Source organism: Stegostoma tigrinum, chromosome 1, assembly GCF_030684315.1.
Source record: "Stegostoma tigrinum isolate sSteTig4 chromosome 1, sSteTig4.hap1, whole genome shotgun sequence".
Classification (NCBI taxonomy): Eukaryota; Metazoa; Chordata; class Chondrichthyes; order Orectolobiformes; family Stegostomatidae; genus Stegostoma; species Stegostoma tigrinum.
The window spans coordinates 37,814,431-37,831,776 of NC_081354.1; the positions used below are offsets into that span (position 1 = coordinate 37,814,431).

The following is a 17,346-nucleotide window of genomic DNA, read 5'->3' on the forward strand; positions in this document are numbered from 1 at the left end:
TTTCTGTGAAGGACTAGGACCGGGGATGTAGTTCAAAAATAAGGGATTGCCCATTTAAAAGCAGAGATCATTTCTCTCAGAGGACTGAGTCTCTACGTAACCCTCTCTCCTGGAGAAAGTTGGAAGCACGGTCATTGGGTAATTTTATGGCAGACACAGAAAGATTCTTGACTAATAGGTTTATCAGATAAGCTATGACCTTATCAAGCTATACAACAGGCTTGAGGGGCCAAATGGCCTACGTTGCTCATAATTAATTTATTTGAATGGTCAATAGTTCCACTGACAAATCAAAGACTCCATGATAAATACATTTAATGATTCCAACTATTCAATGCCAAATCTATATTTTTGAAAGGTGCTGTAATCAAATCATAGAATTTTAAAAACTGATCAATAAAATTTGAAATATACTGGTTTTCATTTACTAACTGAAAAGAAATGCTTGACAGAATACACTTTTGGAAAAGTTCCCCATGTCTCTGTCTTAAAAGAAATAACACAAAAAGTCAAATTAGCTAATATTAGCAAAACTAGATAAATTAATAGACAGTTAAAAGGCAAGTCAAAGTAGGCAGCTTTGTTGCATACCAAAATAGCCTAAAGTTGATTGAGAACATTCCATTTGCGATTACTACTGACAGCTGTGTAAGTATATTTGATATGCTACTTTTCACTTAAAATTCTCATCCATCTTTTCCCCAAATTGTTCACTGCCTTCTATTTTCTATCATTTTCTCCAGCCCTACAACTAATCCTCTAGGACAGTCAATCCAGAGCACAGAAAAACCTTCTAAGGACAAGGGTGTATGGTTTAATTTGAATCTAGTTAAAAAACCTAAGCTAATGGCAACATTTAACTGCTGTTGATTTCAATAAAAATCCACCGTGTTCACTACCATTTTTTAATAAAGGAAATTGACATCCTTGTCCAGACCTGCCTACATGTATCTCCAGACCTACAGCAATGTGACTGACTTTGAATTTCCTCCTGAAAAGGGCAACATGCCAGTCAGTTCAAGGGCAAATAGGGCAGGGAATAAATATTGATCATGCCAGTAACGCCCACATTGCATGAACAAATGCAAAAAAAAATGCTCATCTTATTTTCTTGAATATTCACAAACTTACAATTGGTGGCTCAGCCTTCATCTAGCTAGGTCTAAGAGTTTGAAACTGCTTTCCTACATCTCTCTGCCTGTCAACCTTGCTTCCCACCTTTCAGGCATTCCTTAAAACAAAGCTTTTACCATACCTTTTATCGTGTCATCCATTATCTCTTGGCATTGCTCAGTTTTGTATTTTTATTTAGAATGTTCTTATGAATGCTTTACTATGATGTGTATTATATAAATGCACTGTTATTAATTTTAAAATGAGGAAAATATTAAATACAACTACATTCATAAATTACATAGCAAACATGCAAAAAGAAACAGAAAACAGACCATTCTCTTCCATCATTCCAGTGTTAACAATTCACTCAAGCTTCCTCCTATCTTCTTTGCCCAAGTCTACGAACATAACTGTCCATTTCCTTATCCCTCCATTGTTCACAAAAGCAGAAGTTCTGGAAATACTTACCAAATCTGACAGCATCAGTCAAGACAACAGAGTTAACATTTCAAATAAATTATGACCTTTCCTGAGAAGTGATACATAATTTAGAATCATAGAATCCCTACAGTGTGGAAACAGGCCCCTCACCCCAACAAGTCCACACTGAATCTCACAGCATCCCACCCAGACCCATCCCCCTATAACCCAACTAATCTACATCTCCCTGACCGCTATTGGCCATGCTAAATTGCCCATCAACCTAACGTGCACATCCTTGGGTTGTGGGAGGAAACTGCAGCACCCGGAGGAAATCCACGCAGACATGGGGAGAATGTGCAAACTCTACACTGACAGTCGCCTGAGACTGGAATCGAGTCCGGGTCCCTGGCGCTGTGAGACAGCAGTGCTAACCACGGTGCTGACCAGAATTTACAACTTTTGAATTACAAATCAGAAGAAATAGATGCATCACTAAAGTAGTGTAACTTTCTATATAAAGGGTTTTCCTTCATCAAGCCTTATGTCAGACCTTGATTTTGTGTGCATTTATTTTCCTGCAGAAGTTACAGTGCCTTCACAGATATCTTCATCTAGGCATCTAGAGCAATAAGGGTGACAAGCATTCTGAATGCATAGAGGGAATAACCTGCTGAGACATCCTTAAAGGACCCAGTCCACATATAGTCTCATTCAGCAGCTCAGATGACTTAGTAGTCCTCAACTGTCAGGCAAAGATCATATGATGTAATTAGTGTAGATCTACTAAAATATGTAGTTAATAGTTTGAAAGTCTGAGGCTGGAATTCACAGACTTTCTCAGCTGCCCTACTGCTTGCGGTATACAAATACCTGCAGTAACAGGGAAATTATAAATGGAGAACAAAGAGATAGCAGACCAACTGAACACATATTTTGGATCTGTCTTCATAAGAAAGGACACAAATAATTTCTCAGAAATGTTATCAAACTGAGGGTCTAGACAGAGGGAGGAATTGAAGAAAATCCATAATAGAACAAAAATGGTTGTAGGAAATTAATAGAGTTAGAGTTAAAGGCTGACAAATCCTAAGAAAATGATTTATTTACATTCAGAATACTAAAGGAAGAGGCCTTGGATTTATTGGATGCATTGGTGGTCATCTTCCAAAATCTTACACTGACAGCATCAGTCAAGACAACAGAGTTAACACTTCAAATAAATTATGACCGTTCCTGAGAAGTAATACATAATTTAGAATCATAGAATCCCTACAGTGCGGAAACAGGCCCCTCGCCTCAACAAGTCCACACTGAATCTCAGAGCATCCCACCCAGACCCATCCCCCTATAACCCAACTAATCTACATCTCCCTGACACAATTTAAAAAGGAAGAGAGAAAAAAGAAGAAAATTATAGATTAGTAATGGGGAAAATGTAAGAGTTTGCTATGAAAGATGTGACAACTCAAAACATTTCAAAAGTACTTATGAAAGGGAACTCGTGCTTAAATGATTAACTAGAGTTTGTGAGAACATAGTAAATAGTATAGGTAAGGGAGAATGAGTGAATGTGGTGGATTTCAAGAAGGCAAGGAAACACATGACGAATGGACAGTGGGAAAAACTGAACAGCAGGGAGATCTTGGTGTGCATGTCCACCAGTCCGGTAAGGTAGCAAGACAACTGATAAAAAAATTAAGGCGGCAAATGGGCTTCTTGCCTTTATTAACCAAGGCAGATAACTGTATAAAAGAATTGGTTAAGCCACAACTACAGAATTGCGTGGAGTTCCGAAATCCACATTAAAAAGGAGGAATGTGACTGCACTGGAGAAGGTGCAGAGGAGATTTACCAGAATGTTGACAGATTGAAGAATTTTACTTACCAAGATTGGATAACCTGGGTTTATTTTCCCTTCAGCAGAGGAATCTGAGGGGGTCATATTGAGATGTGTAAAATGATGATAGGCACAGACAGAGTCGACAGGAAGAAACGTTCCCCTGCAGTGGAAGAGTCAACAACCAGAGATTTAAGGAAAGGGTGAAAAGATTTAGAGGAATGAGAGGAAACTTTTCACCCACCATGTGCTGGGAATCTGGAACTCACTGCTAGTAAGGGCGATGGAGACAGAAAACTTCATAAACATTTAAGAAGTATTAGATGTAAACTCAGGATGTCAAGGCAAAGAAAAAATTGATTTAAAAATACTACAGTGGAACGTTGAGGGTTCTTCTGGTGTCTCCACACTTCTGAGCCAGGCAGGCCTGGTTTAATCCAACCTAAACTAGATTTGTGTAATTACTGCTGTGAACAGGACGATTAAAAGAGGGTTCTTGTGGTACAACGGTAGTGTACCTAGCTCTGAACCAGGCCATGTTTTAAATCCCATCTGCTTCAGGAGTATGTAATGTCATCTCTGAGGTGGGATGCTGGGTGTTCCTGTGGTGCAGTGGTAATATCCATTCTTCCAAACCAGGAAGTCTGGTGTCAAGTCCCACCTGCTGCAGAGGTGTGTAATAACATCTCTGAACATGTTCATTTGAAAAAAAAAGTTTGTCTACTCCTGGGCCTGAACAAGCTGGCTATTAACAAGTCCAGGCAGCTGGCTGTGGTACATGAGGTGGGATGTCAGAATTTAAAATAAAATATCAATGTGAACCCAAGCCATCTTAAATATGGACTTTGACAAAGGTGGATCATTCAGCTAAAATATTAATGAGGCAGTTTTATCTTGATTCCACTTGAACACTGTCAGATTATAAGACCCTTGGGAAACCCAGCAACTAGATGGAGGCAAGACTTATTACATGAATAATTGCTTCTTCAATCCTGACTGTGTGTCAAGTAGAAAAACAATGCTTCACCCAACCTCCTTCCAAGTAAATACTTTTGTCACTATCTTAATTAACCATTCTTCATTGTGAACGATAACCCTAAAGACAGAATTAAATTCAGAATCCAAAGAAGGGCTAAAAAACAAAGTAAAGACAGAGAAAATATACCTCAGGGGCAAACTAGGAAGGAATAAAAAAAACTGATAATAAGAGTTTCTTTAAATGTATGAAGAGGAAAACAGATGTTAAAGTGAACACAGGTTCCTTAGAAAGCAAATCTGGGGAGACAGTTTTAGGGAACAAGGAAATGGAAGAACAGTTAGACCGATATTTTGCATCAGTGTCTATGGTGGAAGATACTTCAAACATTCTAATCATTCAAAAGAATACGAGAGAAATTAGGCACCATCACTAAAGTAGTGGCATATTACAAACTAATGAGGCTAAAGGTAGATAAGTTCCCTGACCAGATGATTTGTATTTGAGGATCCTAAAAGAGATAGCTACAGAGATAGTGGATGCATTGGGTGTAATTTTCCAAAAATTGTTGGATTTTGAAGAAGTATGAGAGGATTGGAAAACTGTCAAAATTTCAAAAATGGAAGGAGGCAAAAAGTGGGTGACTACAGGCCAAATAGTCAAACCTTTTCTGTTGGAAAATCATTGGAATCAATTATTAGTCATTTTAAGATGACATTTGGAAAACATTAACTAAAAGAGTCAGCATGCCTTCATGAAAGGAAAACTCCGTTCAACTAATTTATGACAGTTTTTTGAGAAAGTCGAAACCACAGTGGATAGAGTGGAATCAATAGCTGTGTTATATTTGGACTTCCAGAAGACGTTTAACAAGTACCTCACGAAAGGTTACGTCACAAAATAAGAAGCCATGCGCTGGAGCTAGTATGTTGGCATGGATGGAGAACTGGATCCTAGGGAGGCAACGAGTGGGACAAGGGATAACACATTATGGAGCTGGAAGAACACAGGAGGCCAGGCAGCATCAGAGGAGCAGGAAAGCTGACATTTCAGGTCGGGTCCCTTCTTCAGAAATGGGAGATGGAAGGGGTCTCTGAAATAGGAGAGAGCAGAGAGGGACAGTGACAGCAGGTAGGAAGTGAGGAGGGACTGGTCAGTGGGGTGGGAGGAGTGGGTCAGTGGGACAGAAGACAGGCAGGTCAATGAGGTGGGATGGGGGGGGGGTGCTGGTCTTAGGATGAGGTCAGGGGTGGGGAAATTTGGAAGCTAGTAAAGTCCACATTGAGACCACTGGATTGTAGGCTTTCAAGACGGAATATGAGGTGCTGTTCTTCCAGTTTCCAGGTGGCATCATTGTGACACTGGAGGAGGCCCAAGATGGACATGTTGTCCATGGAGTGGTAGAGAGAGTTGGAGTGGTTTGAGACTGCGAGGTGTTGTCGTTTGTCGCGAACCAAGCCTAGGTGCTCTACAAAGCAGTCTCCGAACCTCCACTTGGTTTCACCAATGTAAAGGAGGCCACATCGGGATCAGCAGATTCAATATACCACATTAGCGGATGTGCAGATGAACATCTGTTTGATGTGGAAGGTTTTTTGGGGTCTGGGATGGAGGTGAGGGGGATTGGGGCAGGTGTAGCACCTCCTGCAGTTGCAGGGAAAGGCGCCAGGGAGGTGGTGCTATTGGGGAGTGTGGAGCAGACATGGCAGTTGTGGAGAGAGCTGTCCCTCCAGAAGGCAGATAAAGGTCGGGAGGGAAATATATCCTCCGTAGTGGGGTCAGATTGCAGGTGGCACAAGTGCTGGAACATGATGTGTTGAATCCAGACGTTAATGGGGCGATACGTGAGGACAGGGGGAATTCTGACTTTGCTTTTATTGCAGGGAGGTGTTGTGAGGGCTGAGGTGCAGGAAATGCAAGAGATGCAGTCGAGGGCGTTTTCGACCGCTGATGTGGGGTTGGGGGGAGTTACGGTCCTTGAAATGCAAGGACATCTGGAATGTACGGGAGTGGAACGCCTTATCTTGGGAGCAGACGTGGAGAAATTGGGAGTTGGGGAATCGCATTCTTGCAGGAAGATTGGTGAGAGGGGGTGTAGCCTTCTTCTCAGTTGGCAACAAGTGGAATTCCAAGGGACTAAAACGTTTACAAAACATATTACTGATTTTGGGAAAGAAAGTGAATGTGCTGTAGCCAATTTTGTAGACGACACAAAAATAGGTGGAAGGGCATTTAGTGATGGGGATAAAAAAGTCTACCCAGGGATACGGATAGGTTACATAAGTGGACTAAAAAATTGCCAAATTTTATTTAAACAGAGAAAAGCTGCAGAAAGCAGCAACAAAGGGTCTTGGGTTCCTTATGCATGAAACAAAGAACACTAGAACACAGCCACAGCAGGTAATCAGGAAGGCTAACTGAACTTTAGTCCTTATTTTGAGGAAGTTGGAGTTATAGAGTTACTGCAACTTTACCAGGTACTACTGAAACAACATTTGGGAATACTGTGGGCAGTTTCCACCCCCCCACCTTATTTAAGGGAAGATAACTGCCTCCTTCATCGGAGGTAGCTCAGAGAAGGTGCACTAGGATGACCCCAGATTTGAAGGGATTTTCTTACAAGTAAGGACTAAACAGTCTGTGACTCTACTCACGGGAGTTTAGAAGAATGAGAAGTCATCTCACTGAAACCTAGAGGATTCTTATGAGGTTTGACAATGCTACGTGGATGTTTCCCCTCATGGGAAAGTCTAGAACCAGAGAACATAAGACTTAGAATAAAGGAGTGCCAATTTAAGACTGAAATGATATGGAATTTTTTTCTCTTAGGAGGTTGAGAGTTCTTGAAACTCCTTACCACAGACCGCTGTGGGTCAGAGTCCTTGTGTATATTTGGGTTGAGATGAATTGATTCTTGATCAGTATTGGAATCAAGGGTTACAGGAAAAGGGCAGGAAAGTGAACGTGAGGAATGCCGGATCAGCCATTATTTTATTAAATGGGGAGCAGGCTCAAAGGGGCGAAGGGTCTATTCCTGTTCCTAATTCTTATGGTCTTATGAACCTCTCACTCTTTGTTCCAATCCAATAGAGATCTATTCGCTGATCTTCGCCTCACAGTGATACTCCTTTTCAGCTACACAGCAGCAGCAGAACTTTGTACATCTATTGCTGCCTTGTAGCAATTTTGCCTTTTGTCTTTTTTTAAAAATATCACTCCCATCAATAGAGGGGTGTAGAGCCATTCATTGACGAACACGTATAGAGAAAGTTGGTACTGTAGTATACTTGAACATTTCAGCAGATACTGTGTATTTTTGTAAAACACTGCAATATGTACATGTTATCAAAAGCCCTGGTTTGGTTACAAATGAACATATGTCTAACCTTAAATAGAACTTTTTCCATTTTCCAAGGTCTTTTTTTGTAAAATTACAGCATGGAAATCACAATATGGAAAATTAAAACTTGCCTGTTTCTTGATCATTCTTAACACAAAGCCCAAATGAAACAAAATTTTAAGAGACAGAAATAATTATCTTCAATGCCTTCCAATCTAACGTTGTCAGGGTTGGAACCTTTGGGCCCTACTGATGTAACTTTGGGAAAAAAATAAGTGACATTTTACAGATTTGAAATGCGAGAGTCTCTTTCCTTTTGGAAGGCCTTAACACTCAGTATTAATTCATTCTTCTGATTTCCTTTTCTTCTAGGTACTTATGGCAGTTTTCAACCTTGGATTTGTATCAAAGTATTTATCCGAGCCCTTGCTAGACGGATTTGCAACTGGTGCCTCAATCACTATTGTAACAATGCAAGTCAAGTACCTCATTGGAATAAAGCTACCACGTAGTCATGGACCCGGCAGTGTTGTTGTAACTTGGATAAACATTTTTAAGAATATTCATAAAACCAATTTCTGTGATCTGATAACAACTGCCATTTGCATGCCCCTGCTAATTGCTTCCAAAGAATTAGGAGAACGATATAAGCACAAGCTCAAGTTCCCTTTCCCAATGGAACTGACCATTGTAGTTATAGCTACATTAATATCTCACTTTGTAAATCTAAATGAAATGTATGGTTCAAGTATTACAGGAGCAATCCCAACTGGATTCTTACCCCCTAAAGTTCCAAACTGGCACCTCTTACCCAGAGTTGCCATGGATGCTGTAACACTTGCAATCATCAGCTTTGCCTTCACAATCTCACTGTCAGAGTTGTTTGCTAAAAAACATGGATACACAATACAAGCCAATCAAGAGACCTATGCTCTTGGATTCTGTAATGTTGTTCAATCATTCTTTCATTCATATGCTTCCAGTGCAACTCTGGTTAAAACACTTGTAAAAGATTCGAGTGGTTGTCAGACTCAACTGTCTAGTGTTGTCAGTGCTGTATTGGTCCTAATGCTGCTCCTTTTCTTAGCTCCTGTATTCTATTCTTTGCAGAAATGTGTCCTAGCATCCATCATTATTGTCAGTTTAAGAGGGGCTCTCATGAAATTTCGCGATCTGCCAAAGCAATGGAAGATGAGCAAAATTGACACACTTGTATGGTGGGTTACAATGTTATCTGTAACTTTAATAAGTACTGAACTAGGACTTTTTACAGGGGTAACATTTTCACTTCTGTGTGTTATTGTTCGTACTCAAGTACCGAGAGCAGCTTTGTTAGGTCAAATCCAGGGTTCAACTCTATATGAAGATCAAGCAGAATACAATAACCTAACACCTATTCCCCAAATTAAAATCTTTCGTTTTGAAGCTCCGCTGTACTATGCTAATAAAGACTTCTTTATGGATTCCCTGATGAAAAAAGTTGAACTGAATCCGGCTTTGGAGATTGCAAAGCAGAAAAAAGAAGAAAGCAAACAAATAAAAAATAAAGAAGAAAAAGCATTCAATGGCAACATCAAACAAGAACAGACTGTTGTCAGCAAAAGACTGATTCCTAAGGTATACAATTTTCACACCATTATTCTAGACTGTTCCACAATACAATTCTTAGATACTGTTGGTATTAACACAATGAAGACAGTTTTGAAGGATTACAATGAGATTGGTATCAGGGTCCTTCTGGCCAACTGTAATCCTTCAGTCATTGACTCACTGACTAGGGGAGGATACTTTGGAGAAATTTGCAAGGAGGTGGGCACTCAGTTGTTTTACAGTGTGCATGCAGCTGTTCAGTATGCTAAAGCCAGCTGGCCTGAACCAGGTAATTCTACTCTTTAAGAGCTTTCATATTTATATCCATTGTTGAAAAATGTAGAGACATGCACTATGAAACGGGCAACATAGGCCAAACCCAAAATACTTTTTATTTAAATCATGGAAAGTACTTTGGTATTTTTATTTAAATTAGTTGAGTAATAGCTCAGTAAACAAACATTTACTGTAGCCTCACAGAGTAGAAAGATCCTAATTTTTATTTGGGTCTCCTTGAGTTAGCTGATTTCAGCCACGCATATGTGAAAGTTTAACAATTCACTCAATATTCCCAGCTGAAGAATAACAGCAGGCAGGATGCCTGTTCCTGACTGCTATTCAATGATTCCTGTTGGATACTCTGTGCAGGTGGGTTTACAATGTTGCCCATAGAAGTATAAGCCAGAATGAGTCAACCCTTTTGAGAGAAGGAATAAAAGCAGCTCAGTTATTAAAAGGAAATTAAAGTTAGTCATCTGAAATAACAGGCACCAAGAAAATTTCTTGCTATATTTCAAAATGCAAATTATATTCACTTATAAAATAATTGTGCAGTGCTGAACTATGACCACACAAAATCCTCAAAAATGCTCCTAGTGCTTTGACATATGATAGGCTATACACTACTATGCTTAATGAACATAATTAATCCTTATTTATATCATCTTAACTGTAAAAGATTTTCACTGTCTTGCTGTAAATAAACAAGAGCAGTTGGCATTAAAACGAATTGCTGACAGACGACACAAAACTGTACAGGTTTACAAGGAGAAACAAAAGCTACCAATGTGTACTTTTAGTTAATGTACACTTTCATCTCTTATTTTATTTTATAAAATGACAATATTGTCATGGTTCAAATGTTTGGGACATAACCTATTTTCTTGTATGAGAATTGTCCCTTGTGGTATACAAAAAAAGAGTGGACGAAAATGCTAAATTATCTTTCTCTAATTTGTTTCAAACATAAATCTACATTTTGTACAATGACATAGTAATATCTACTCAATTTAATGAAAAATATTTTTGAAATAGGTTGGCTACAATGGCAGAATTCTAGTTATTACGGTGTTCATCAATGAGTTCCTTACAAGATGATAGTGAAAATAAGAATAATAATCAAGATGCAAAATGTGTGTGGATTATTTCTAATTTAGGTATTATGTTTGCAAACTATTGTATTCTATTAATGCTTTATTACCGTGTATGTAAATGGATCAAGTAATCCTGAAACATTCCAATGTCTCGTTGGTTTGTTGTATCACAGGGATTCGGCTTTGATGTTAGGTTTATGCGCACAAGGAAGGCTGATTAGTTGTCTGTAAATAAATATGGATAAATGATCTAAAAAACAAAGACGGTTTGAATGAAAGCTCAAATCAAACGACTATATCTACTTACAGCCTAAATGACTCAAATTTTGTGCTTAAGGGTTTTTGTGCTTTTTTGGGGAAAATCAGGTCAAACGTATACAATAGGAGATTAAAACCAATTATTAGAGTATTGTGATGGTATTCATTGTGGACAGATTAAATCATTTATTCTCCTGTCATTAAATTATAATGACAAATGATGTTTCTGAATATATTGTAATGTCCTTAAGTTGTAGCAATTACTGCATTTTTGTACTCTATTCTAAATCTACATATGATGGAAATATGTTTTGCAACAATGTTATCATAGTATCTAAAACATATGTAACAGAAAATGCAGTAAATAAAGACTTAATGATGAAATATAGATATTTTCTGATTCAACTTAATACACTCATCAGCTTGAGTTTTAAACAATGCAACTTCGAATGGACTTTGAGCAACATTGCTGGACAGGAAATATTACTGAGGAAGAAAAATAGATTTTAAAAAAGTACTTTTAGCATATTTTCCCTATTTTCTGTCAAAAGCTGAAGCTTTGGTCTTGGTTTTCAACAAGAATCCAAAATGGTCCCTATTTTTAAGCATTGCAAGTTCTAGCAGAGGCAAGAGCATAGGGTATTTGCATCAAATAAATTCAAACCACCCCACCCACCCAATGATCAAACTGCAGTACACCAACATTCTTCCCTCACAGTATTGAAAGTGTTGGAGAGATTCACAGGTTTCTTCCTTTCCTCCCTGCCCGTTCCTCAAACTTTATAGACAAAGGATGTGGAAAAATGGAGTTTGCACTATCATGCTACCTGACAAAAATAAAGCACTTTAAGAAAAGGCAACAGTGGAAGGACATGCATGCTTTACTTTTGTATCAATGTCCTTTATTAAGTCCACAGGAAACAGTCATTTCCCATTTGTCATCCTTGCGCTGACATCCATGCTGTATAAATTAATGGTGTAATGGAGACTTACAGTCATATAGCACAGAAAAGAGGCTCTATGGCCCACCATGACTATGCCAAATCAACAAACATCAAACTGCACTAATCCCTATTTACCTGCATTTGGTCCATAGCCAACCATACTTTGGTATTAAGTGCTCAACCAGATGCTTCTTACATGTTTCAAGAGTACCTGTCTCCACCACCCTCTCAGGCTGCATGTTTCATACTTTTACCACCCTCTGGGTGATTTTCTTTCCTCATAGATCTCTTCAAAACCACTTGCTCTGCAATTTAAATGCTCAAGTTTTAGATATGTCTGCCACAGAGGACAGATTCTCAAAAACTCAGAATAAAACTTTTCAATTTTACATAGCTTAATCAGATCCTTCAACTCAGCTCCTCTGCTCCAATGAAATCAACCACACCCTGTCCAGTCTCTCCTCATAACACACTATTCATCCCAGGTAACATCTTCTCTGCACCCTCTCCAGTGTAATCATGTCCTTCCAATAAAGTGGCAACCAGAGCTCTCTCAGTACTCCATCTGTTGCCTGACCAATGTTTTATCAAGTTGTAACAAGACTCCCTTGCTCCTATATTCCATGCTCTAGCTAATAAAGACAAGAATCCTGAATGCTTCCTTCACCATGCTGTCTACCTATGTTGAAACCTTCAGAGATCTTCTACACCAAGGATCCTTTGTTCCTCAGTATTCCCTAGGGATCTACCCCTCATTTTGTATATACTTCCTTTATTGGACCATCCAAAATGCATCATCTGTAAGGTTCAGTATTTTCTGCTTCATTTCTGATTTTGACCCACCCCTCAGGTCCTATTGCCCAGGCTGGCAACATCACAAGGGCAAATATTTTAAACACTCCCTTCTGCACATTCTAAGCCATTGAGTTAAGAATACAATTTCAATTCATTAATCTCAGAAAAATGTAGCATACATTAACTGTCCAAACACAACAGTGAGGTGTAGAGGTGCAGAAGAAATGAGCCCAACAGCATTCCTTGTCAGATGAGGATTTTGATGGCAAAGAAAAGGAAGATGATGCATTCAAAATTACAGCAGTCAACAAATTGCTGCTCAAGATCTAAGGATTCCCTGAAACAGGCACACAAATTTTGGCAATCATGCTGGAATAATGTTTTACTCTTATCTGAGTACCATCAACCCAAATAGTTTTTGTGTATTAGAAATATGTGCCATCAAGATGAATGCAAAGTTGTTCGTGGGTTATTCTCTTATATATTTAAATTAATTGTAAGAAAAGTCTTAAATTTAACGTCTTTTGAGTTGCAGATATTTTAATGTGATTTCTAAGATTAAAAAAAAACTTTAGTTAATAGAATGAGTAATCCAGCATGGAAACAGACCCTTTGGTCCAACCTGTCCATGCTGACCAAGCATTCTAAACTGATCTAGTCCTATTTTCCAGCATTTGGCCCATGTCCTTCTAAACCCTTCCCCATTCATATACCCATCCAGACGGCCTTTAAATGTTGTAATTGTCCCCACCTCCATCACTTCCTTTGGCAGCTTGTTCCTTATACGCATCACCTTCTGCATGAAAACATTGCCCCTTAGGTCTCTTTCATATCTTTCCCCTCTCACCTTAAGCCTATGCTATCTAGTTTTGGACTCTCCCAACCCGAGGGAATAAAAAAAATACTGTCTATTCACCTGATCCATGCTTCTCATGATTTTATAAACCTCTATAAGGTCACCCTTCAGTCTCCGACACTCCAGGAAAATTTGTCCCAGCCTATTCAACCTCTCCCTCTAGCTCAAACCCTCCAACCCTGGCAACATGCCTGCAATTTTTTTTCAAGTTTAATAACAACTTTCCTATAGCAGAGAGACCAGAATTTAAATACTGTATTAAAAAAGAAATGGCTTCACTAATGTCCCATATAGCTGCAACATGACATCCCAACTTCTATACTCACTGCAGTGACCAATGACAGCAAGCATGTCAAATGTCTTCTTCATCATCCTGTCTACCCATGACTCCACTTTCAAGGAACTATGCACCAGCACCCCTAGGTCTCTTTGTTTGGCAACAGTCCCTAGGGCCCTATCATTAACTGTGCAAGACCTGCCCTGGTTTGCCTTGCCAAAACGGTCATAAACAGGTCAGAGCATCAGGTGCTCCACAGTAATCTGTTTAACTATAAAACTACAGATAGCAGTTAAAATGGATACCAGCTGACTGGTAGATATAATGCCAGGCTGGTCAGATCTCGTTTGAGGCATGAATTACTTGAGGCTGATGACCCCTGAGCAATGGGGCTGCAGTCTGCTAAAGAACACTCTTTTGACCTCTATACGAGAAATGGCAATGTCAGCAAGCAAGCCTAATGCTTCCACTAAGGAAGACAATGAGTCAAATATGCAAAGGCTTTGCTATGAACAAACACTTGCACCTTCGCTTTTGGTATCAACCCTTTCTTGGGTCAGTTTGACACATCATTCCTGCCTCTCTGTGACTGAGTGGTTTGGAGAAGCTCAGATACACCACTGTTGAAGATCATATCTTACCTACCTGCTAACCACTGCACAACAATACATATGTGAATATGTTCCATGCATAGCTTGTAGGGTTACCATTGAGACCTAGAATATTTCCATTGTTTTTCAAAACTAGCCAACCAACAGGCGAGTTAGTATGTGAAATCCAGAAAGGTGCAAATCAACCAGGGAATACGGATTAAAAATTTCAGTGCCTTTATAACAAAGTTAAACAAAGGCAATTCTGAGCTGAAATTAACAGTTTAATAAGTTTGGCTCAATCTGATCAGATGATTACAGCAGCTATTTTAGGTACAAGTGACCTTACTGTATGAAAGTCTCATTAATTTAGAAGAATTTGGGTAGGGGTGGAGATCTTGTAGAAACACACAAAATTATGAAGTGACTAGATAAAGATAGAGACACGGAGGTCATTTCCACTGGCGGTAAACTAGAACTGGGGGACAAAGACTCAAAATAAGGAGGAGCAGATTTAGGACTTCGCTGAGGAGGAACCTCTTCTCCCAAAGGGTTGTGCGCCTGTGGAATTCCCTGCCCAGGGAAGCAACTGAAGCTACTTCTTTGAATGTTTTTAAGGCAAAGTTAGATGGATTTTTGAACAGTAATGAAATTAAGGGCTACAGTGAGCAGGCAGGTAAGTGGAGCTGAGTCCACGAAAAAGATAAACCATGATCTTATTGAATGGCAGAGCACGCTCAATGGGCCAGATGGCCTGCTTCTGCTGCCACTTCTAACGTTAAAACCAGAAGTGGAAGCTGAATATTGATAGTCCATGTTTCCAAAAGGATTAGGTGAAGTATTTATATAATCACTGAAGCCAGGTACACACACAACTTGTGCCTGCACAACCTCAATAAAGACTAACTGGAGGCATCTTTTTCTACTAAGCCTGTGCTTGTTGTGTGGTGGTATTAGAGAAGTGATTCAGTCAAATAATCTACAAATATTGAAATATTCATGATCATATTTCATCACTTGCTAATTTAAGTCAAGATGACTCTGCAATTTAGGAGCTGTAAGTCTGAGCAATTAACTCTCTTATCTTGCAACAATGAATTGTAATTCACCATTTTCAAGATTCCAGAAGACCCAAAGTCTCCTGTGCATCTCTGGTCAGCTTTGTAATCCATGGACAAATGTCCAGCCCTCTGCCTCTTCCTTATATTTTCAGCTTTCTTGTGCAAGGATGACATCACAGAACAATGTGTGCTGCTAAAACCTAACTGCACGTGAGGAATGATGTAAATGGACTATGCTTGACAAGACTGAGAAAGGGTAAGTACACTGCAGGTTGCAGGTTAATCTGCAACTTTGTTCACCTCTTATGTATGACTTGCTGAGGAAATTAAAATACAGCTCAATCACACTCCTCCTGCTTACTTCCAGAACTACTCCAACCATACCTTCACTGTGGTGGCAGCAGATTATTATTTTTCCATTGATCTGAAAGCAGGGCCTCTTTCCTCACTTTTATTTAAACTCTGCAGTTCATAAGACCGTAAGGAATAGGGAGTAAATCATTCAGCCCCTTCAGCCTGTTCCAGAATCCAACAGGATTGTGAATGATCTGATATTCCTCAGATTCACTTTCCAGTTCTTTTGTCATAACCCTTGATTCTCACACTGATCAAAAATCTATGTGTCGCGGCCTCAAATATACATAAGGATTCTGCCTAAAGTTACTTTGTTTAATTTGCAACTGGTCTTTGCCCTTTAATTGTTCCATTAAATACAAATGCAATGTTTCAGATGCCTCCATCATTACATTTGCACTAGTGTCGTGAAACTTTACAATAAAATGATAAAAATCAAACACTGGAATTCATATTAAAATCAGTTAATCCCATCACAACTGTCAATCTACACTCTTAATAACAAATCAATCATATATTCAATTTATATTCTTAAAATACATCACCATAGATTAAAATCTGATAACAAATCTATCACTACGAGAAAGAAACCTACACACAATAAGATACAGAAATAGACACAGAAGAAAGATCATGTAAACATTCCAGAATATTCTTATTTTTGTCTACAAACACAATCATGCAAACTCACCGAATTGAGATTAGTTCTAAAAGCCAGTGAATTCGAACTTGTTCTATGCCATTGTGAGGTACTGAAGCAATATATGCAAGGTTTAATTGTTGGTCTCTGCTTAGGTCAAACATATCTGCTTTGTTGTGTGGCAAGGGAGGACTGTCAAAAACATGTAGAAAGGAGAACAAAAATAAGTAAAACAGTCAATAAAAATCAAAGGAGTATAAAACTGAATCAAAAAGTAAATCTAACCATGAAAATAAAGACACAATTTAGACTAAACAAAAATAGCAAGTTATGTTTTCCATTGTAGGCATGGAACATAATTAGAAGTTACAAAGAAAGCCTGCACTAAATTATTATGCACACTTAGTAAATACGAAGGCACAGATATCGTCTAGTTGAATAAGGAATATCCAAACTGAACTTAAGAAGATTCTCAAAACCACAAGAAACAATAAGACACCGCATTCAGTTCTCGACATATTAGGATTCTCCAGAATTATACCTGGGCACAAGGGTTAAATTATGAAGACAGGTTGGACAAGGTTCAAGTAATTAAAAGATCAAATTGAGGTGGTTACAATTATTTAAGGAATCAATAAGGTATATAATAAGGTGCTTCCAAACAAACGGCTATGATCTCAATAACTCAACAGCCCCTATATTTAAAGCTTGGCCATTCAGATGTGGTCATAAAATGTTTCTCAAGCCGAAGAGTGATGGGAATTTGGAATTCTTTCTTCCAAAAAGCCAGATTAGTTCAAATAAAAATTTCAAAATTGATGATGATAGATGTACAAAATGAAAATAAGTTGGGGAAAAATCAAAATAACTTATGAATCAATCTGAATCGTTAAACAGTTTCCAGAGGCTGAATGGC

General features: G+C 38.7%; 2 protein-coding genes across 7 annotated transcripts in view; one reads left to right on the forward strand and one right to left on the reverse strand.

Moving 5' to 3' along the window:
• slc26a1 (solute carrier family 26 member 1) overlaps positions 1-11,205 on the forward strand; it is a 68,216-nt gene extending 57,011 nt beyond the window's left edge. For both annotated transcript variants that reach the window (XM_048521156.2, XM_048521244.1), the window contains exon 3: positions 8,065-11,205. In XM_048521156.2, coding sequence (XP_048377113.1) covers positions 8,065-9,588 — 1,524 coding nt within the window. In that variant the 3' untranslated portion in view covers positions 9,589-11,205. The remainder of the gene's footprint in view (positions 1-8,064) is intronic.
• idua (alpha-L-iduronidase) overlaps positions 1-17,346 on the reverse strand; it is a 254,145-nt gene that overhangs the window by 223,234 nt on the left and 13,565 nt on the right. For 2 of the 5 annotated variants that reach the window (XM_048521540.2, XM_048521369.2), the window contains exon 2: positions 16,482-16,622. The exons of 1 other annotated variant lie outside the window; for it this stretch is intronic. In XM_048521540.2, coding sequence (XP_048377497.1) covers positions 16,482-16,594 — 113 coding nt within the window. In that variant the 5' untranslated portion in view covers positions 16,595-16,622. Of the gene's footprint in view, positions 1-3,424; positions 3,444-10,762; positions 10,881-16,481; positions 16,623-17,346 lie in introns of those variants that run through there. 2 more of the 5 variants (XM_048521681.2, XM_059644721.1) reach the window with 2 other exon arrangements.